The following is a 22,927-nucleotide window of genomic DNA, read 5'->3' on the forward strand; positions in this document are numbered from 1 at the left end:
GGGTAGACATCAGTGCCTGTACGGGTATCTGAGGTCTTGGGGGATCTCAAGCCCGAGCTGCAACCAGCAATCCTTCATGAGCTTTCTCTGTGACAATTTCAGGATAAACCCAGATAGCCCCCTACTTGCAGGCTGCTTGCTGCAGAAACCAGGCTGTTCTCAGGACCTGCCGTGGCCCCCTTGCTCTGATCTGCTTGTCCTAGGCTGAAGACACTTCCTGTCAATACAACTTCATTGCTAAATTGGCCTTCAGAGAAAACCCACAGTAGACTTTGCAAATCGAGTTGGAACTAGGAAAAGATAGGGAGGGGACCTAGCACAGAGGAGGAAGGGTTGCAGAAGAAGATTCGACATTCCTGTGAGGAGAACAATCTTTACAGTTCTAAGCCTTCTGAATGCACCTGTGAATTTATCTTTAGGGAATATTATGGTTTGGATCTAAAATGGTCCCAAAAGATCACATGTTAAAGGCTTGGTTCCTGGCTATGGGCTGTGGTGGGGTATAACTGGATTCTTGGGGGTGAAGACTCATTGATGAGGCCAGACTTGATGGCATTATTCTGAATGATGTGATAGAAGCTAAGATGTGAACATGAGATGGAAGAATAGGTCTGGGGGCCGGGCCCCTGGGGGAGTCTGTCTTGTCTGGGGCTCCTTGTTTTGTTTCTTTGCTTCCAGGCTGGCTCTGGGGGGAGGGGACAGCTCTCCCGTGCTGTGACACTTCCTCCATATTTCAGATGTGCCACAGGCCCAAGAACAACCAAGTCAGCTCATGTGAACCCCTGAAACCATGAATTAAAAGAAAACCACCACCCCTTCAAGTTACACAAAGTCGTATGCAAAGTTTATGTAAGACATCTTAATGTGCTGTCTAGGAGGAGAAAAATTAAATCGGTGTCAAGTGGCTTATCAGGGAAGTGAGTTAAATCTACTTGGCTCATCTATAGGAAGTAATACTGACAACTATGTATAAATAAAGATATTATATATATATATACATATATATATATATATGTATATATATATATATGTATCTATATCATCTCTATCTCTACATTCACACACACACACACACACACACACACACAGTTGTTTATTTTATTTTGTATTATGTCTGGCCCGTATGTATATCACTTGTATGCCTGGGGCCTACAGGTGCCAAAGAGAGTGCTAGATCCCCTGAAAAAGTTACAGATGGTTGTGACCCACCAAAGAGGTGCTGGGAATCGAACCTGAATCCAACGGAAAAGAAGCCAGAGCACTTAACCCGCTGAACCATCTCACCAGCCCATAGTTCTAGTTTCTAATATAATATAATCACGGTTTGTTCATATAATCAAGATAATTTTACATGAAGGATACATACTAAAAGTTATGTTTTCAGAAAGTCATCAATTGTATCAGCCTGACAGGATGTAATGAGGTCTGGCCCATGGAATCCGAGGACAACGTCTGCTTGTGAGAGAAAACCAAGTACCGGCCCACAAAAGACCGGAGTCCTAGGAGCTGTTCTCCAGGTCCCTCTTAGACAAGGGCCCCTTCAGTGGGCAGGGCAAGGCAGGTCATCCTGCCTCTGCCTCCCTCTGAACCTTTGGACGAGAATCACCTGGAAGCTATTGGTGCAACCCCAGGGATGCAGAAACTCTCTTTGGAAAGGGTTTAGTAATAACAGAGGGAACTTTCTGGTTTGACTCTGTCGAAAGCCTGAAGCCATGAGAAGTCGTAGCCGAGGTGGTTCGTGAGGGTGTGGTCAGTGACCTCACCTCAGGCCATGCTGGAAGCCCTCCCCAGTGACTCATGCCTTTCTGGTCAGGCATGAGTCTTTCCTGGAGTGAACACAAGCCAACAACACTGACTCTATAGCAATCACCTCTCACATTAACTTCCTGCACCAGAGCCCCTGAAGATGTGGGCTGGCAGAAGGTAATTGTCGTGGGGTTTCCCCCAGCAGGAGTAAGGAGCCCCCTGAGGAGAATTCGGATGACACTGTAAAGGCTGGAGGTTGCCAGAGCTCCGCCCTTAAGCACTTCCCCCGGGGAGCTGGAGAAGTTTCGCTGCTTCTTTCTCCCAGGAGGCTCCACAGAGGCTACAGCTGTTGGGTAGAAAGATCCTTTTCAGGAGCCAGGGGCTCTCAGCTCAAGCAAGGCGGTCCTGCACCCAGAGGATCTGAGTCTGGGGTGGAGCCGGAGGCATTCTCACAGGAGCAGGGGCGCGGGGGGGCGTGTCTGAGATGGGCCCGGATGATGGGTGCTGTGGCTGGCAGGTGAGGAAGAGAGGCTCAGGTCTCCTTTACACACTGCCCTCAGCCTTCTTAGAGCATAGGAAGCCTCTTGTAGAGCAGATGCTCGACCCTGGGGTTCCTGCTGACACTCTCACAGATGCTTACTGGCGTGCTCCCTTCCAGGGTCCCTGCAAAGGTCCCTCCTGCCTGTGTAAAGAGGTAGCTCAACCAGGTTTCACCCTCCCACTTCCCCCACACTGGCCCAGATTTTCCCAGTAAGCTCCACTGCCTTCCTCAGGACCGGTTCTGTGGCAGCATTTACACTTGAGCCTGACTATGCTGACGCTAAGCTGATGCTGACGTGTTGGAAGGGGAAACAGAAGATTGCTCTGTGCACTGATTATTAAAGGGAACCAGTCTTGGGTGAGGCTTGGTGGGTGCCAGGGCGTATTATGCTGTCCCACGGCTTAGAGGCGAGGTGTGTGTCACCACACTGACACCATTCGTTAAGTATCAGGCACAAAGTATTTTGGAGGTTTCTAAAACACTGCTTCTGTAGGTGAGCGCTCCTATTTACTCTGAGATTTGACTCCCAAGGGTTGCACACAGGGACACTCAGCACCCTCCCCACTAAGACACTCCCCTGCCCCCCCCCCCCCATTGTCCCCTCGCATTCCTTCCGCTGGCTGTCTTCATGTTGTTGGCTCTTCCTTGTGCTTCAAGATGTGGCCCCAAAATACCTCTATCAGGCCTTCGTGTGCCCTCTCCCCATAAATAGATAGATAGATAGATAGATAGATAGATAGATAGATAGATAGATAGACAGGTAGGTAGATAGGTAGATAGATAGATAGATAGATAGATAGATAGACAGGTAGGTAGATAGGTAGGTAGATAGATAGATAGATAGACAGACAGGTAGGTAGATAGGTAGATAGATAAGTAGATAGATAGATACATACATACATAGATAGATAGATAGATAGATAGATAGACAGGCAAGCAGATAGATAGATAGATAGATAGATAGATAGATAGATAGATAGATAAAGATACTATATTTTTAAATCTTCTTTTTAATAAACTTCAGCTCGGTCTCAAGGGGGAAAATATTAGCACTGGTGGTAGATGGAGGTAGATGGAGGTAGTTGGAGGCTGTTTTTCTAGAAACTGGGAAGAGACTAAACACTAGCATGAGTTTCTTAAAGGTTGCCAGGTTGGCCTGATTTCTCAGGAAACAGAGCAGACAGCACCCCTAGCTTGCAGCAGGATGCTGGAGAAGTAGGCTGGAAGCACATGGCTGTATGGCAGAATAACTGCGCGCTCCTGGCCCCTGTCTGAGACAGCTGCACAGCCTGGGAGGTCTAATGTGGGCAGCTTGGGGACATGGGACCTGTCCTGACTTCCCAGCTACTAACGACTTAAACAAGGATACTTAAGAGCTCAGAGCATCAAGAGGCCAAACTGACCAAGAAGACAGATGGTGGGGCAGTCTGGTGTCTGAGGACAACAAGTGAACTTTAGGGGACGGCTCACTGCATCAGTGCCATGTGACTGCCCAACCCAGCACACTTCCAGGCAGGGATCCAAGAGAAACACGACGCCAAGGTCACTGTGAGCTGAGCCTGCAACCTAGGATTTAAAGGAGCCCGGCCAGGACTGCAAGGGTGTGCTTATCAAACAGTGGTGGCCTGGGCAGGGGAGGGCGGGTAGGCTGACAACATCAAGTCCCTGCCCAGCCCACCATGCGTGGAAGGAACCTAAAGGGCTCAGAAAGCTCTGCTTCCCAGTCTGCAAGTTCTGGTGTGGGACCACGCCTTCTGGGGAGGGTCCTGACAGATGTGCAGCCCACCCCCACAGGGCACCCACTTAGGTTTGTCTTCCTGACCATGCCGCCTGCTGAACTGTGAAGAGATTCCATCCACCCATACAACCGCTCTAATGGAAGTGGGATATGGGAGAAACCTTGATCCTTGGGTCTCTGAGGACAGAGGGGCTGTGGTGAAGATCCTATCCCACAGCGAAGACCAAATGGCACTCAGTAACAGCCGAGCTAACACAGCCTGGGGCTGGGGCAGTTCAGTTCCTGCAGGTGAGGAGAGGTTGGCAACCTTCCAGGCATGGGCTTGGGAGGTTACCAAGGTCTCCAAACACTCCCTGAGCTGCAGATACACCTGGTGGAGATTTGCCCTGCCTTCAAACCCTACATTTCCTTTCTACAAGATATTATCCTTAGTTGGGTGTGGTGACACATGCCTGTGACCTAGCAGCTGGAGAGTAGAAGCAGGAGGATGGCTTCTACTTCCTTGAAGCCTCGAAGTGATAACAATGCTCTGTGCCCTGCCAAAAATCAAAGATCCTTATCCTCAGTGATGGGTTGAGCAACAGGGCACAGCTCATATATGTGTTTGTGTGTGCATGTGTATATGTATGTGTGTTTGTGTGTATGTATATATGTGTGTATATATACATATATACACATATACATATATACATATATACATGAGCAGGAGTACATACATATGTACCTATATATGTGTGTATATATATATGGATATATGCACACATATAGGTATACAGATATGTGTATACACATCATAAAACTTATTCTTTTAACTGTCATCAAATACAGAACAGAGGCAGCAGCATCATGACCACATGACAAATCTCTTTTCTTTTCTTTTTCTTTTTCTTTTTCTTTTTCTTTTTCTTTTTTCTTTTCTTTTCTTTTCTTTTCTTTTCTTTTCTTTTCTTTGTTTTTTGAGACAGGGTTTCTTTGTGTAGCCCTGGCTGTCCTGGAACTCACTCTGTAGACCAGGCTGGCCTCGAACTCAGAAATCCACCTGTCTCTGCCTCCCAAGTGCTGGGATTACAGGTGTGCGCCACCACCGCCCAGCTATCTCTTCTCATTTCACAAAATAAAGCCAATACCCACTGAATGCTAATCTGTCTTCTGTCCCCGTCCCTGGAAACCACCATCCCACTTTTTACCTTGGGGCCCCTGAGAAGTGTCCTTTCACTGTCTTACTCTGCAGGTGTCCTCATGGTTCATCGTGTGGCAACACACGTGGGAACACGTGTTGGAATGCCCTTTCTCTATTGCTTTTTCAGGATTAATATGCTATTTTTACTTATGCATGCTTGTGTGTGTGTGTGTGTGTGCGCGCGCGCGCGCACGCATGTGCAGGTGTGCACATATATGTCTGCACAGGTTCATATACACCACATGAAAGCAAATGCCTTTATAAGCTGCCCGGTGTGGGGGCTGGGAGCTCATCCTGGTCCTCTGGAAGAGCAGCAAGCACTCTTAATTCCTGAGCCATCTCTCCAGCCTTTTAGAGCGGGCCACAGGGTGCTTTGATTTAAGCTCTCCCCCCCACCCCCCCGGAGATGGGGCCTCTCGTCAGCACACACGATGACACTTCAATGTAACTGAATGCCAAGTGAGTATATGAACATGTCTGAGTATGGAGGAAACAGATCTCCAAACACGCTTGAGACTTCCCTACTTCATATTAAGGGTTAAAATGTTTAATGTAAAATTATGGGAACATTTCCAAAAACTTAAGAAAAATAGAAACTCGAAGAAAACAATATTCACCCAAAATTGAGCGCATTCTTCCAAAACAGATTTTTTTTTAAAAGTTTTAAATTTCATTTACTTATTTATTTACTTAGTTCTTGAACTAGAGTCCTGCTGAGTAGGCTGGTTTGGAACTCTTGCTTCCTTTCCTCTAACTAGCTGACTAGTAGGTGTGAGTTTGTATGTGGAGGTCAGAGGGCAACCCGCTGGAGTCTGTTTTCTCCTTCCACTGTGTGGGTTCTGGGGATCAAACCCAGCTCACCAGTCTTGGCCGCAAGCCCCTTCACTTACTCTGCCATCTCACTGGTCCCTGGGGTGGAGCTCTTTCTCCTTCCTTTCCATTGTTTGTGAGTGTGTGTCTATGTGTCTGTGTGTATGTGTCTGAGTGTCTATGTGTTTGCATATACATGCAAGCATGCCATGGTGTTTATATGTGGGTGGGTTATAGCAACGTTCATGAGTTGGTTTTCTGCTTCCATTGTGGGACCCACGGCTAGAACTCAGGTCATTCATGCTTGGCTGCAAACACCTTTCCTCGCTGATCCATCTTACTGGTCCCCTGGCCTGGAACTTTTAGTCCACCTGCCTCAGCCTCCTGAGTGCTGGGAGCTGGGATTATAGGCGTGTACTGCCAGGCAGACAGACTTCCTTTTTTTTTTTTTTTTTTTTTTTTTTTGTTTTGTTATAGTTGAATGGAGATGATGTGTCTGTCAAGCACTTATTAATGATCCTGACACGGTGTCCTAACACATGTGTTTTCTTCCTCAGGCCTTCTTTTCAGACATGAGAGGCAATCAAAATGGATTCTTTGGATTTTAGCAATCGCTTCCTGCCAAGGGTAAACACTGCTAAACGTTACATTTTAAGGTGTTAAAGTTCTGATGTGCACAAACATAAAATTATCGATGCCACTTCTGTCGTGGACAAAATGGGGGGAAGGGTAGATGACATGTTACCCTTTGGTGCTGTTGGCCTGTGACTGGCTTTCCCCCTCAAACTGTACACTTTAAAACTACTTCCTAGTTAGGTATATCATAGGCCTTTTGGTTTTTCTCTCCTTAACTATTTTATACTATCAAATCAACAACAGGAAATGTTACTTAAAAAAATTAACTCATTCAAAAGTTTCAAGTTTGTCTTTAAACATTGGACCAAATTTTTTGACTAGTCAATGTTCATTTTCCAATTGTTCCAAAATGGACAACATTGGGCTTTTTCATACTGAAATGATAGTGCATGGTGGTCTTTCGGGGTTCAGCCTCAGGAGTCGGATCCTTAGGGGGAGTCAGGCAGCCCCAGGGAGTGTATTAAATGGCGGCCTTCCTCCCTGGATTTCATTCAAAGGGAATCACAGCTTCCATTTTGAATGCGTACCTCAGGTCCGTCATCTCGGGAATTCTCCATTAGTCTCTGTACAAATCTCTCAACTATCTGGGGTCTCACAACAGAAAAGTTTTCTTTCATGACTTGGTGTTTCCAAAGATCTAGGGAAGAAAAAAAAAACCAGATCAGTGCGACATCTCAAAACGCAGACTGCCACAAAGGGTGAGACTCCACAGCTCTCAAAGGATGCACAAGGAGTCTTCCTCCACTTCGAGATTCCCGTGAGGAAGGGGTGGGGGCAGTCAGGACACAGAACCTCTGGAACAGGGAGAAAGGGAGATCTCTAGCAAGGTTCTTAACAAAAGAGGCTTTGGAGATGCCCTCCTGAAAACCAGTGAATGATATTGTTACTGTAGAAAAATCCCCTGGAGGAAATGCCACGCTGCTTTTGACCTTTCCTGGGGTTCATCCTCATCAATATCCTGTATCTGTGATCATTTCTATCTATCACAGCCATCAGAACTAAGCAAAGAACATCGTGGCTGACGCACAGGAGATGAGGCAGACACGACCTTACTCAGAGTAATGCTGTTTACTGTGACAGACGCTGCAGGAAATGTAGCTGTCTGTCATTTGAGATCATTTTCAATATGGCTTCCCTTCCGATGGAGTAGTACGCAACTGTTCACAGGAAGAAACTCTTCCAATATTGGTGGAGAAGCTTGATGGTGTGGTGGTTTGAATATGCTTGGCCCATGGGAAGTGGCACTATTAGGAGGTGTGGTCTTGTGGAAGAAGTGTGTCACTGTGGGAGTGCTTGCCTTCAGATCAAGATGGAGAACTCTCAGCTCCTTCTCCGGCGCCATGTCTGCCTGGATGCTGCCGTGCTTCCCACCATGGTAATAATGGGACTGAGCCAGCCCCAGTTAAATGTTGTTCTTTATAAGAGTTGCCTTGGCCATGCTGTCTCTTCACAGCATCGGAAACCCTAACTAAGACGATGGTGTTGATCAAATGCTCCCATGGTAGGTTATTAAGTGGGAATGGCAAGGTATAGAACCGTGAATATCAAAAAGGGGCCCTGGAATTTTCCCTTCTTTCTGCTCTGTCCTCATTTCCCCCCCTCCCTGGACTGTTCACAGCAGTGCAGCCTTTCCCCTGTTTTATAAAAATCCTCCTCCTGATTCTCCTCTCACATCTATCACCTCATTTCTCTGCACCCTTTCATGGCAAAATTCCCAGAAAGCAATGCCATCTCTCAAACCCACTCTCTGGTTTTCACTTCCACAAGTTTGGGGGAAATGGTTTTGTTTTAAATACCCACAACGTCCTCCAAAGCCAGTGGCCTGACTCGCCTGCCCACTTCATTACCTCCCCTGTTGGGGATGCTTCCCTCTTGTTAGCCCCGCCTTCCTCTCAGCTCACTGTGTCCCAGCTTTCTTCTCCTCACACTCCCTGTGCCCCAGGACTCACCCTCTGCCCACAAACTCACCGTACATTTATACATTCACTTTACTGTCCCATCCTCTCGAAGATGACTTACAGCAGTAATCATCATCATCATCATCATCATCATCTCAAGTTTAGATGAACATCTTTTTTTTATTTTAAACATCCCTTAAAACTTAACTTATGCACAATAATGTCAGTGTCCCCCTTCCCTAAATGGGTCCATCTACAGCTTGCCCCATGTCAAAGATAGATCTTCCAGCTTTCCAATTATTCAAAATCCCCAGGGTCACGATGACTGTTCTTTTTCTCATGTTCTACATTATATCTGATCTACCACTGAAGATATCCAACATCTGACCATATACATGTCTCTGCTTCTCATTTCAATGGGGAGGTGCTGGAGAGATGGTCCTAGAGGTCAGGTGCTTGCCTTGCAAGCAAAGGACCTGAGCACACTCAGAGCGCACCCGTCAAGGTGGGTTGGGTGTGGTAACAGATTTGTTAGGCCATTGCTGGGGAGACCAAGATGAGCAGCGCTCCTGGACTCACTGGCCAGCGAGCGCACCAGGTGCTGAGCTCCAAGTAGCGAGGGACCCTGTTTCAACAGACTGGTGGATGATTTCTGAAGAACAATACTTGGGGTTGTCCCCTGGCCTCCACATGCATGTGTACCCACACCGCTTGCATATGCATGCACACACATTTAAAACAAAACATAAGCCATCGCTCCTGAGTCTAAGGAATCTCGGGGAGAAGCTGTGGGTATGTGGAGAAGACCAACCCACTGCCCCTCTTCTGTGCAGTGAGTTCCCTGCCCAGTGTGGCTTCTCCTTCCCCCAATATTGATGGGATGACCAGCAGGCAAGAGCAAGTGTCTAGTACCATCGCTCAGAAATGGCTGCACCTCTAGGATTTCTAGACTGCTATCAGACCAGAAGTCTTGATTCTGAAGACGGCATTGCTCATTTCTTCTATAGATGGCTACTTTGCACAATGAACCTATAAATCAAAGTTCACAAGATGCTTAGGGCTTTAGTAAGACTAAGCTTTGAAGGGACAGACAGAGTTCATAGTTGTCATGGAAACCATTTCAGACAGGAGCTTGGATGCCTTTGCCTGCCGTGGGCAGAGGACCCCTGAAGTACTGAGTCTGACACACACTTCTAGCTTGGGACCAGTCTGGGGTTTATTTCTGGCTCCAGGGAAGGAGAAACCTTTTCCTGGAAGACTTCTCAGCTCTTTCCCTGCACATGAGTTCAAATTAAGATACACAGCTGGGCTTACTGGCTGGAGCCAGGGAGAGAGGAAGTCAACCAAGAAATTCCTGGCAAAGAGGAGGAGGAGTCAGCCTCTGCATCTGTTCTTGGTGCATGTGTGTGGCCATGGCCCCTTCAACAGGAAGAAGCATCAGGAGGGGTATGCATGCTCTCTCTCTCTCTGTGTCTGTGTCTGTCTCTCTCTCTCTCTCTTTGTGTGTATGTGCTTTTGTGCACATATATGTGCATGTAAAGTACACAGTATGTGTGTGTGCCTGTGTGTCTGTATCTCTGTGTGTGCTTGTATGCATATCTGTGTGTGTGTAATATGCACACTGTGTGTGAGTGTGTGTGTGAGTGTGTGTGGGGTATGTGTGAATGCAGGTCAGAGGAGAGGTCAGAGGATAGCCTCAGGTGTTGGCCCTTACCTTGCCTTGCGTTTGAACTAGGATCTTTGCTTGATTTGATCCCAGGCTAGCCTTTGGATTCACTTCCTAACTTCCTGTGGGACATGCTAGGATTCCTGTTCCAGCATCTGGCTTTCCGTGGTTCTGGGGACTCCCGTGTGTGGCAAGCACCCCACCTCCTCAGTTATCTCCCCTGCCTGAAGCCACAGTTTTACAAATGATGGGGTGGGCGGCAGGAAGAAGCAGCCTTGCGGTTACACTACCATCTTTCTCTCTATCCTGTGCCCTTTGACTAGAGGAGACTCAGGTTTCGACCTGGCCACTTCCCTTTCTCCCTCTCTCTGAAACTCTTAGCTTGAAGCATTGGACTTCCCCACCGGCTCTCTGGATCTCAGTGGTCCCTGGGTCAGAGCCCAAGACGGAAGTGAAAACTGAAGACTCACAGCTGCCAGGCAGGGGTGTTCCCCTCCCCCACCCCTACCCCCAGAGTGGGAAGCTGGAGAGGCACACTGAGCTAAGACTGACCTGTCCTCCTCTGATTTTCCAGTCTCTGACCCCAGTACTAATTTCCCAAGCAGCGCATTACTTTCCGGACAGGATAGCAATACCGATACAGTAAAGGTAACGATACAGAAAAGGTAACGATACAATAAAGGTTCTAGGGTCTCGGGCAGGGGGAAACTTCACACAAGATTTCCCCAGAGGTTTTCAGACTTACTGGGATGGTTGCTACAGATGGTCAGCTTGACGGAATCCAGAATCCTCTGTTTGGAGACAAACCTACCAGCAGGTCCATAAGGAAGGTTCTAGACTATGCTCACTGAGGTGAGAAAACCCACTCAATGTGAGCAGCAGTGCCGGGTAGCAGCAGCCCATGGGCTGGGCCTCGTGCTGACTGAAAAGGAGAGTGAGGCACAGCATCGCTCTCTGTCTCTGTCTCTGTCTCTCTCTCTGGGTCTCTATCTGTTTCTCTCTCTCTCTGTGTGTGTGTGTGTGTGTGTGTGTGTGTGTGTGTATCTGTCTGTCTCTGAGTATCTCTCTCTGTCTCTCTTGACTCTACTATTTTTATCTGTTTCTCTTTCTGTCTGTCTCTGTCTCTCTTTCCAGCTCTGTCTTTGTGTCTCTGTCTTTCTGTCTCCATCTCTCTGTCTCTGTCTTTCACTGTCTCTCTCTGTCTCTGTTTCTCTCTCTCTGTGTCTTTCTTTCTGTCCCTCTCTGTCTCTTGGACTCTGTTCTATCTTTATCTGTATGTCTCTGTCTTTGTGTCTCTGTCTCTCTCTCTCTGTCTGTCTTTGTCATTCTCTGTTTTTCTCTGTCTCTGTTTTCTCTGTCTCTCTCTGTGTCTGTCTGTCTGTCTGTCTGTCTGTCTGTTTATCTCTGTGTCCCCTCACTGACTAGGTACAATGGTCCTCTGCCAGGTCATGGTGGACTACAGCCTCCAACTGCGAGCCAAAAGAAACCCACTTTTCCTTGAGTTTTTGGGCATTTTGTCAGAAGAAAAAAGTAACAGGTGCTTATTTTGACATAAATCACTTTATGTTATCTGAAACTGCAACATGTTATCCAATATTGTAGTTTTCGCACTCAGAGGCTTAGGAAGGGTGGCTTCAATGGCAGCTTGGGCTACATAGTGAGGTTCTGTCTCAACAAAAGGAAAAAGTTAGGCATTGGTGTTGGGGTTTGGGGGTGTAGTTCTGTGGCAGAGCACTTGCCTGACATGCACGAAGTCTGAAGTTCAATTCATGGTATTGGGAGGGAAAAGACTAATAGTTAAATAATTAAACAAAAAAAACTTATTATAAAATATATACATGTTATATATAATTATAAAAAATTAAATAAAAAAAACAAAGTAGAGCCTGCTTTCAAAGGATATACGCTATCTGTATTTCATTTTATTTAAAATACACAAGTGTACAAATACTTGCTAATAGTCTCACATAGAGTGCAGGACTTTGCACATGACCACTCCAGCCTGGTTGGAGTGCCAGACCAGCTCTCCTCTGTAAATATGTCGAGGTTCTGTGGCTCACTCTTGACTCCATCGTCTGTAAGGTTTGACAGCTGTACACTGTAAAGTGTATGGAGAATAATTTCTAGCTGTATTTATTGTGGCAAAGAATAGATTGTTGAGGTTTTCTCTGTCGCTATATATTATAATACTAAGTATGGACAGACCCCCCCACCCCCCAAGGCCTGGTTGCCCCTGAGACAAGAGCATCCTCACATAGACCCAAGTGACCCTATGTGACCTTGCCCCCAAGTTATTTCTGATTGGCAAATAAAGATACTTACAGCCTATAGCCTATAGCGTGGCAGAATTGAGATAGGTGGGGCTTGGGGTTCCCTGGCTCTGGTTCAGGTCAGAGAAGAACCATGGGGAAGAAGAGAGAGAAGGAAGATGCGTGGGTTAGGAGTCAAGGAAGCTCGGCCATTAGGGCTAGGACAGCTGGAGGAAAGGTAGCCCAGCCCCTAGGTGGCCAGCATCCATTTTGATATGTTAATGTATACCTCAGCCATTTGTCCTAGGTTTGAGACCTAAGACATACTTTGCTGGTTGCTGGCTTCCATACTTCCCCCAAAGTATGAGACATGCATGCATCCATCCATGCATCCATCCATACATCCATTCATACATGCACATGTATGCATAGTAGTATGTATGTATATATATTCCACTTTGGAGACTGTTGGCCTTGTAACTGTTAAGTAGAAATTAGAAAATTGGTTTAAAAATCAACTTAATGTCAACCTGTCAAAGGTTCAGGTCTCGCTCAGTCCAAGGAGCCTGTGTCTGGCACAGGAAGCTCCAGACTCAACCAGGACGTCTGCAGCGTTGCTAGCTCAGAGGGAAGAGGGGGGCTAGCACCGGGACCAGGTGTGGATGCCAGATCTTCACAGGCTCCCTGACAAGCCGGAAATAAAAAGATTAGGTTCCAAAGACAGAGTGGAAGGGAGACAGAGAAAAGTCTTCCAAGGTTCGTGTGTGTGTGTGTGTGTGTGTGTGTGTGTGTGTGTGTGTCCATGTGTGAGGACATGTATGTGTGCACGCATGTGTGTGCCTGTCTGTCTATGCGTGCACTGAGGTCTGAGGTGGACATTGACCCCTCTACCTTATATTGTAAGCCGGGGTCTCCCGGAACCTGAGCAGGCTGCCTCTACTGAGTTCCAGGCTCTTCCTGTCTCTGCTGTCCTAGTGCTGGGTTACAGTCATGCCTGGCTTTTTACCTGGGACTCTGAACTCAGGTCCTACGTGCTTATGTGGCAAGCATCCTACCAACTAAGCCGTGTCTGCTCCCCACACCCTCCAGTTCCTCTTTGGCAGGAGCACAGGCGAATCCTGGTCTGGCCTGAGGGAAACGCCTGGAGCCTCTGCTAACTCCACAGGGCGACTCCACTTCTCTCCCCAGTCCTGACAGCCTCTGAGAAGCCACCAGCTCCAGGCCAGCCACCGTGTCAAAGTTGACACTGACAGCTGTTCTCCGGAGAAGAACTGCTTAGAAGCTGTGCCCATTACAGCTGCAATGAACTGTGGGGTGGGTAGGGACGCCAGGGTTCTAATGCCTGGGAATTACAGTGGAACCAATTCCACAGACGAAACCAAAGTACCCCCTTCCTTCACAGCATCCCTGGCACACAGTGGGGACCTACTTGCTTGCACTAGGGAACTCAGCTGACCCAGACCTTCGCCCTCACAGACCAAAGGCCAAAGCCAACATAAAACTGAACAGTGGTAATCATTGCACCATTCAGAACTGGATTTATTTTATTTTATTTTGTGCTATGTGTGTGTGTGTGTGTGTGTGTGTGTGTGTGTGCGCGTGTGTGTATGTGTGTGACTGCGCGCACGCGCGCACTCTGGCACATGCCTGGCGAACACCCTGAGTCATATTCCCAGAAGCACATAAATTTTGATAAGGATGGAATCCAAACAAGGATCCAACTAGACCTGATCGGTACACTCCAGCCAGCATGATTTACCAATGTCAACTTGACCACAGCAAGAATAACTCCACTCTGTTCCTCTGCTTCCCTCCCACTGGCCCTTTACCCAGGCTCTCGGGAAGCACGGTGCTCCCGGTGCCCCACCCCCACCCAGCATTGTAGGGGAGCACCAGGACAGAGAAAAGAGGACTTGTGGGACATATGGGGAGGGGAGAACTGGGGAAGAGGAAAGCTTTTGGATTGTAAACAAAGAATATAGAAAATTAAATATATATATATATAAAGAAATAGAAAAAAAAGAATAGTCATGAAGGGAAATATCAACATTTCTCATAAAGGTGAGCATGGGCAGCCTGTGCTTTATCCATATAATAGAATACTTACAAATTAAAGTGAAACTGAATGCTTTCAAATGTAACTTGGAATGGAAACACATCAATATATACTTGAGGGTGGAAATTCTCAAAATATCATTTCATTGAGATAGAAAGCAATGAAGGCACGCATTGGTTCAGCACAGTGTATATAAATCCAAACACAGGGATGTCATGAGAAGGACTGCCGGAAGCTCTAAGGTGGATGCACCTGCTCGGGTCTGTGCCTCTTCTGCTAGGACTCAGAAGGAAGCCACCTGGGTGCCACACACAGCCCAAACAAGGAAGGTTTGTACTTATATCTTGTGTTCCGTAACTGAAGCTCTGTCATGCTCTCCAGTCTCTGGTGGCGTTTGGAGCCGGTGCCCTTGGGGGCGTGGTCAGCTCACACAGGGCAGAGTCTTTTTCCAGAAGTCCTGTCAGTGGAACTCAGACTCACGAGAGTCCTAATAAAACGATACTGCTCGGGAGGGAAAAGGGGCATTGTCTGAAGTGAGGACGAGGCTATAATCAACATGCTGGTGGACGTGGGTGGCCTCCTCTCAGAGGAAAAGCTCCATTTCCTCCCTAGCTCAAAGGTTCTGGATCTTTCTGCAGGATTGCTAGAATTAGCAATACATATTTGATAGTCTTCATAATCCACAGAACCTGCTGCAAAAAACATTCAGGGCCATGTTCAAAAAAGCAGAAGAAAGCATCTATGCAAGTACTAAAGAGAAAGCGTTTTTTCCTCTCTTTCAAAGTCTCTCTCTTACCCTGCTATGTGTCTTCTGGCTGTAATCTTACACTCCCTTTGGTATGGGCCCAAGGAAACCCTCAAAGGCCCCATGGCTCCACCCATAGCCCCATTCACAAGGTCCACCCACAACCCCATCCGAGGCTCCACCCACAACCTCATCCCAAGCTCCACCCACAACCTCATCCCAGGCTCCACCCACAACACCATCCCTGGCTCCACCCACAACCTCATCCCAGGCTCCACCCACAACACCATCCCAGGCTCCACTCACAGCCCAAATGATGGTTCAGCGCAAGTGTGTGGGAGCCCCAGCCACTGCCACACCCAGATACCACATCTTGGCCAGGAGGTAAAACCTGAGCTAAGCATCTCCCAGGTGAAGCAGGACCATGGTTCGAGACCAGCCCTGGCTACATAGTGATACTTTGCAAACAAAAATCAAACACACACTTTCCTTTTAAGAGGAAAGAAATATACTAAATATAAGTAGTATTTCTCTCTAGGTCAAGGGTGTAAAAGGATTTTTTTCTATGATTTGCTTATTTTTGTAGTTCTGTGGATCAAAACCAGGATCCTGTATTTACTCTCTATATGCCCTGCATGTACTGTACCACGGAAATTCTTATTTTATTACTGTGTGTGTGTGTGTACACATGGTGCATGCTAGCCTGGAATTCATTATAAAACTCAGATTGGCCCCAAATTCATGGCAGTCCTACCTGAGCCTTCCCAGTGTGGGGATTGCAGATGTAAGGCCCTGCCACTGTCTCCCGTGACTATGGGTACACGGGTAATAGACGGGTCAGGATAGAAGGACACACAGGAAGGAAGGGAAGGCACCCCTCACTCCAGAGTCGGCTTGAAGCTTCTAACCAGCTGACAATTCAGAATTTCAGGATCTGGGGAGAGACAGCTCAGTAGTTAAAGGCACCTACTGCTCTTTTAGAGGACCCATGTTCAGCTCTTGGTATCCCAGCATAAACTTAAACCTCAGTACAACCAGCAAAATGTCCTGAGAAGGTTGTGAACATAGAGACGATATTCCTTTCTTATAGAGAGGAATGTCAGAAACGGAAGGAACGTGCTTCGGAGCTAAGCCCGAGTGACCTCCCGTGTGGCCTCACACTTTTCCCGGGCGTCATCGGAGAATCTCATAGAACAAGACTGGTGTCTTGTTCACCGTTAGAGACATCTTAACTCTCTTCCTGCAGCCCTTGAGCCTAGGGTTCTATCCTAGCAGCCATGACCCTGTCCAATCTGCAGGAACCAGCCTGTGATCACATTCTGGTTGTCGACCCTTTAAGACAATGGTTCAGAGACCAGTGCACATAGTGACGGCAAGGCACTGAGCTGTGACAATCTCTCCCAGAGACCCAGAGCCATGTGACAATCTCTCCCAGAGACCCAGAGCCATGTGACAATCTCTCCCAGAGACCCAGCGCCATGTGACAATCTCTCCCAGAGACCCAGCGCCATGTGACAATCTCTCCCAGAGACCCAGCGCCATGTGACAATCTCTCCCAGAGACCCAGCGTCATGTGACAATCTCTCCCAGAGACCCAGCGCCATGTGACAATCTCTCCCAGAGACCCACTGCCATGTGACAATCTCTCCCAGAGACTCAGAGCCGTGTGACAATCTCTCCCAGAGACCCAGAGCTGTGTGACAATCTCTCCCAGAGACCCAGCGCCATGTTCTTTTGTTACGCTCCATTCTAAACATGATAAATTTCTCTTAATAAACACCAACGCTGTTTTACACTGAGTCTTCCTGAAACTCTCTTCTCTGGAGAGGTTGAGAATTGGTCTTTAACTCAGCATCAGTTTCTAAAAGGTAAGGGAGCTCTTTGGACTTTTGGGGGTAGCACGGGATGGTGCCTGTCCCACCACCACAGACAGCTTGCATTCTGAAAAAAAAAATGTTAATTTTCCAAGTAGTAGAACAAGCAAGTCTTCTTACCTGTTGGGAGGGTAGACTCCTCCTTGGACTTTTCTGATAGAAACAGTGTCATCTCTCTATTAACTTTTCTCAATACTTCTTGGATCATGTGAATTTCTAAACTTTCCAGAAGTTTCTGAAGCTGGAATATGCATAGGTTGAGAGTCACACTCCAATTCATTTAAATACCGTGCTCCCAAGAGCAATACCTGCAGAGGGGCTTTGGGTTTACCCGCCCCTCCCCCCAGCTCCAGTCTCTGGGAAGAATGACTTTTGGGACCAGAAGTTCTACCCCAGGATCAATACACTTCTTTGTAGACCAACTTTTTTTTTTCATGGCCCTCATTCTGATCGATAAATTATAACCCTTCTTCTATAGTCTATTATATGGAAAAATGTTCCATGTTCCAAGTGACCTCATGCCCTTTGGCGACCTCTAAATGATACCAGGAACCTCGCAAGCTGTTACTTTAATAAGAGTCTGGAAGCCAATTTACACACCAAGGATGATCTCATGAGAGGACTTAAAGCAGATACACAAGAGGTGCTGCTCCCACAGCTGCGAGCCTCCCTCCACCCGCGAGGCTGGTGGAGCCTTCTCCTCCCTGTGGGAGGGACAGAGGTGTCTCCGGAGGAACGGGTTCAGGAGCATGGGCAGTGTGCTTGGTCCCCCAAGGCATATATGGGGCTAACCCTGCCGTTTTCCCATCGCTCAGTGGCTTCTCTGCTCTGCGTCCCCTGATGGAGCTAAGCAATGGCGAGTGAATATTATTTAGCACACATCCGAGCCAGTGCGAAAACTATATGTTCTTTTTCTGGGAAAAGCCTCTTTAAAATTTTTCGCTACCCTGTGGATGGGCACAGGTTGGATCTTATATTTAAGATAGTACTAGTTCTGTCATGTTCCTTATAAGGCAGCATATCAGTCTGAGGAAAATGAAAATAGGAAGACTCTAGACTTACAAAAGGAGGCATTCAGGGGCAGTTCCTCCTTTACTCAAGCCTTGTATACCTTTAAGGGCCCCCTCCTCCACCCTAACTTGAAGAAGACACCTTTTATCACAGTTTTACAGGCCAGTGTCACAAGGCAACTTTTTGAAGGCACATTGAAGAGAGCTGTGTACCTGTTGAGTTTTTATTTCAATTTCTGAGGCTCCCTTTGGAGGAAGGATAGATTGGCTTCTTATTATCTGTTCTTCAAATTCATCTTCTTTGCCCATCTGCCTGGCTAGAGCTTTCATGCTGGGGTAGAAAATCTCAGCTCTATCAAAGAAAAGAGACAGAAACCAGCAAATAAACAGAATTCCTTCTCATTCAGATTCTCTGTCAGTCATTTTCCGTTTCCTGTCATCCAAACCCTTTCTAGACACATCAACAGGTAAATCCGCCACTCCTTTGGTCAATATTAAATCCTGAGGCCTCCTTCTGCTGAGTACATATCACTTTTGCCCTTGTGCTTCAAGATGTTGGCAACTCTTGTCGTTTTGTAGTTAACAGGGAACCTGACCTCAGTAACTCCCAGGACAGACAATTCTGAACATGTCAAAGCCAAGGTCGGTGAGGTCTCCGGGAGTGAGGGCCCCAGCTGGAACAGGCAATGGGCAGAGAGCAGCGAACCTTTCCTGTCGTGGCTCAGCCCTCCTGGATGCCACTAGGAGCCGAGGTCTGTGCCACACTTGGACCCAAGGCCCTTAGGTCATGTGTGCCATGTCACCCTCTGGCTGTAACGCCTCAAACACTGAGGCTCAGCAGTGGGGCTGGGGGTGACCCCAACCATAGAGCAGGCTATCCTGTGAGCTAAAAAGCTCACAGTCACTTGACAAGTTTCAAGCAACAGACTCTGGGGGATTTGTGATAAACAGGAAATCCAGTGGAGTCTAGCTCTTCCTACAGCTAACGGGGAATAGCTCTTCCTCATAGCACTGTTGGGGAGAATGTTTCTAAGTCTCACCTGACCCAGTGGAGCTGGGTGTCACTAGAGTCCTAGAGGAAATCTAGTGAAAGGGGAAGAGTCCTGGAAGGGCAGGCTCTACCTGCTGACATGGAGTTCTGTCCTAGCAGTTACTCACTCATAGAGCTCCGAGAGCCGCCTGTGTAGCTGGGCAGAGTTGATGTTCTGCCCTGGGAGCCTGAGTCGGCCCCAGTGTTCCTTCAGCCCCTCTAGCTGCTTCCACAAGATGAGGAAGGTTTTCAGCAGAGCCAGGGACATCACGACATCACATGGGTCCTCCAGCAAAGCAGAGGCCTTTGGGTGACTTTCCAGTTGATTTGGGCAGAGTCCTGGCAGTTTAGACCAGTCTGGCTGGAAATATGACAGAAATCCTTTATCAATTGTGGCTCAAGATGGGATACATTTTTATATGTAGCTCATGCAACATCCAAGAGATACTGTTTGCTGGCCTGTACCATCTGTACAAAGAAAACCCCAGATGGCTGAATAGTCTTGCTTAACAGACAGGGTAGAAACAGCTGTCTCAGTTTCCTGTTTGCAATTTGAACCATTGGTTTTTATATTTTATTTTTAGCTTTTGAAGACAAGGTCTGATGTAGCTGGCCTTCGACTAATTATATAGCCAAGGACAACCTTGAATCCTTGACGGTCCATCTTCCAGCTCCCAAGTGCTAGGATTACAAGTGTGACACACCACACTCGGTTTTGAATCTCTAGCTTCCAAAACCAGAATCTTTCTTAAGAAAAAAAAAAAAGACAGAGAGGGAGGCAAGGAGGAAAAAGAGAAAGAGAACAGCTGGTACTGGAGAGTGATCTCAGCAGCGAAGAGTCGCTCTTCCAGAGGACCCAGGTTCAATTCCCAGCACCCCTGTCAGATGGCTGGCAACTTCTTATAACTCCAGCTCAGTGGGTCCGCTGCCCTCTCCTGACCACCATAACTGACCAGTCCTGAACATAAGGTGGCACCCTCCCCCACATACACATATAAATAGAAACAAATCTTTAAAAAAATAAAGGGAGGATAGATAGTTCAATGGTCAAGAGCACGTGTTGCTCTTGTAGAAGATCTGGCTCTGGTCCCCAGCACCCATAAGGCGGCTCATGAGACCATCGTAATTCCAGTTCCAGGGGGTGACTTCCCTGGGCACCAGGTACATATAAACATGCAGACAAACACTTAAACACATAAAACAAAATAGTCAAATCATTAAAATGTTGAGAGAGAGAAAGAGAGAGAGAGAGAATGAGATTAAACCTATTTGAGACTGAAGTCTTTCTATGGTGGGGCTGTAAGGTAACTTTTCTTTTCTTTGGAGAGTTTATCCATCTTATGAATCAGAAAGCAGAACTCAGTTTCACACGCCTGGCTGACAGCTCGGGGAATAAGATACCTTCTATCTTCTAAAAGTAACACGGAGAACTTTCTGTTTGAATTTACGACTCAGTGCTCACAGTTGCTTCGGTGGATTCATTGAAGACAGGGCCGCTTCAGCCCTGCAGGCTCACTCAGGCAGTCACTTTGTAACTCAGACTGGTTGCAAATGTGGGCTGGTCCTCCTGCCTCAGCCTGCAGTTCTGCTTCAAGATCAGGGTTTGTGTATTTGCTCATCGATGTTCTCCTTACACAAGTATTAGTGGTTGTGAGTGCTAGGAAATCCTGGGCCACTCAGAGCTCAAAAGACACAGGGTGTGGGGGGGGGGGGGTGATGGCGGTGGCCGTGGCGGTGGTGGTAAGCTCAGCTGCTTCCTGGCTGTGTCTCCTTTTCTGCAAGTCAGGTGACAAATCCTGTGGCCTGAAGCATTCAGGCTGCAGAACCTAACACACTCAGATTTCCTGACTGGAAACTGGAAGAACAACCTGGTGTAATTGGACCCCTACATCCGTGTTATACACACAACTAAGGGAAGGTGTGTTTGCCAGACAGTGAAAGGGCTGGTTGGAGAGAGTCAGGAAGAACTGGTATCCGGGCCCAGGGGAGCACCGTGTCACCCATCCACTGACAGCTCCGACCCCTCGGCCGTCCAGTCCTCTTGGCGGTCAGTCCATGGACTTCCAGATGTCTTTTTCTTTTTTCCATTTTTAACCCTCAGAATACTTTTAGCCAAATGAAGTCTGAGCAATCAAGACCAAGAACTGTGACATAGAACAGGCAGCCTGCGGAATACGTGATTGGTCCCCACTGTCTTAGAGGAAACTTGGGCCTCCTTGGGCTGCAATTTTAAAGACGCTGGGTCAGTTTCTCCCCTTGGAGTTTAGGAGACCATGGCTCCTCGAGGTCATGGTCCACACGGTTACCATGAACCATGGCCTGGCTCACATGCGGTGCAGACTCCAGTGCCTCCTGCTCCCTGTAAATAGCTAAATCCTTCTAAATGGAAGGAGCTCCCCAGGGCTAGCAGATGCACCCTCAGCAGCACACAGCCCACAAAAGAAAACCAACTAAAGTAAAAAGCGTTGAATCAGATTTACTTCTTAATATATTTGTATTAAAGGTAGCCACCTCTACATATTTTACTTTTATAAGCTTTATTTAAGGGGCTGGAGAGATGGCTCAGCGGTTAAGAACATTGACTGCTCTTCCGAAGGTCCTGAGTTCAAATCCCAGCAACCACATGGTGGCTTACAACCATCTGTAACATAATCTGACACCCTCTTCTGGAGTGTCTGAAGACAGCTATAGTGTACTTATATATAATTAATGAATAAATCTTTTTAAAAATCTTTAAAAATATAACCTTTATTTGAAAAGAAAAGTTGGAAATTTAAAAAAAAAATCAGACACCAAAATTCAGCAGGGTCAAAGTCTGCGCATCGTGACTAACTTCCACACAATTAGAACAGCCATTCAGAAGCTGTGGTGCTTCAGTCCGTGTTTTACCCTTTTACTAACTAAATAACTTACTCACTAATCCAATATAGCTAGGGTTAAACATAGAAACCCTGTCTTGAAAAACCAAAGGGAAAAAGAGATTTATTTTTATTTTTAATTATGTGTCTGTGTGGTGGGCAGGACGTGCGTGTGAGTGCAGGAGTCTGTAGAGGCCAGAAGTGCTGGATCTGTACAGAGCTGGAGTTCTAGACAGTCGTGAGCTTCCTGGCATGGGTCCCCTAGAAGGACAGCAGGTGCTCTTAACTCCTGAGACATCTCTCCAGCCTTATAGCAAACACTTTAAAGAACAGAAAATGGACCAGGAGACAGGATAAAGGATAATGCGGAGAGGCGGCTCAGTAGCTAAGAACACTGCCTGCTCTCGCAAAGGACCAGGATTAGTTCCCAGCACCCACTGAGCTGTTTCTGACTCCAGGTCCAGGGGTCTGATGTCCTCTCCTGGCCTCTCTGGGCACCAGGCACATATATGGTCCACATGCACACATGCAGGCAAAAGTCTTATGTACAAAATCAAATAAATCCTTTTGTAAAAAAAAGATCTTAGGAGGGAGGTAAGGGGTGAAGGGAAGCGGGTGTGACTCACCCAGCACAAGGCCAGAGAGCAGCTACTGACAGCCCCACTGACAGCCCGGGGCCAGAGTGCTTCCTGCTCCGGGTGCCACTTGATGCACACCTAACTTTGCAAAAGATCCCTCAGGGTAAAGCATCCAATTAAACTGCATTAATTTAGATGACATGTCTACACCCTTCCTGCCCTACTACCTGACCTGAAGTAGACTTGTGAATCAGTTTTAGTCAAGAAAACTTAAAACTTATCGGGAAATCTCTACCTCTTCCTTCTTCAGAT

The 22,927-nt window shown here is 47.2% G+C and overlaps 1 protein-coding gene across 1 annotated transcript in view; it reads right to left on the bottom strand.

The window, feature by feature from the left end:
* Window positions 1–22,927, bottom strand: part of LOC127669996 (uncharacterized) — a 150,238-nt gene that overhangs the window by 27,945 nt on the left and 99,366 nt on the right. The window contains exons 33-36 of the mRNA XM_052164278.1: window positions 19,308–19,540; window positions 18,363–18,501; window positions 17,260–17,380; window positions 7,179–7,288 (exon numbers count right to left, since the gene is read on the bottom strand). Of these exons, the coding sequence (XP_052020238.1) occupies window positions 7,179–7,288; window positions 17,260–17,380; window positions 18,363–18,501; window positions 19,308–19,540 (603 nt within the window). The remainder of the gene's footprint in view (window positions 1–7,178; window positions 7,289–17,259; window positions 17,381–18,362; window positions 18,502–19,307; window positions 19,541–22,927) is intronic.

This window comes from Apodemus sylvaticus, chromosome 19, assembly GCF_947179515.1.
Source record: "Apodemus sylvaticus chromosome 19, mApoSyl1.1, whole genome shotgun sequence".
NCBI lineage: Eukaryota > Metazoa > Chordata > Mammalia > Rodentia > Muridae > Apodemus > Apodemus sylvaticus.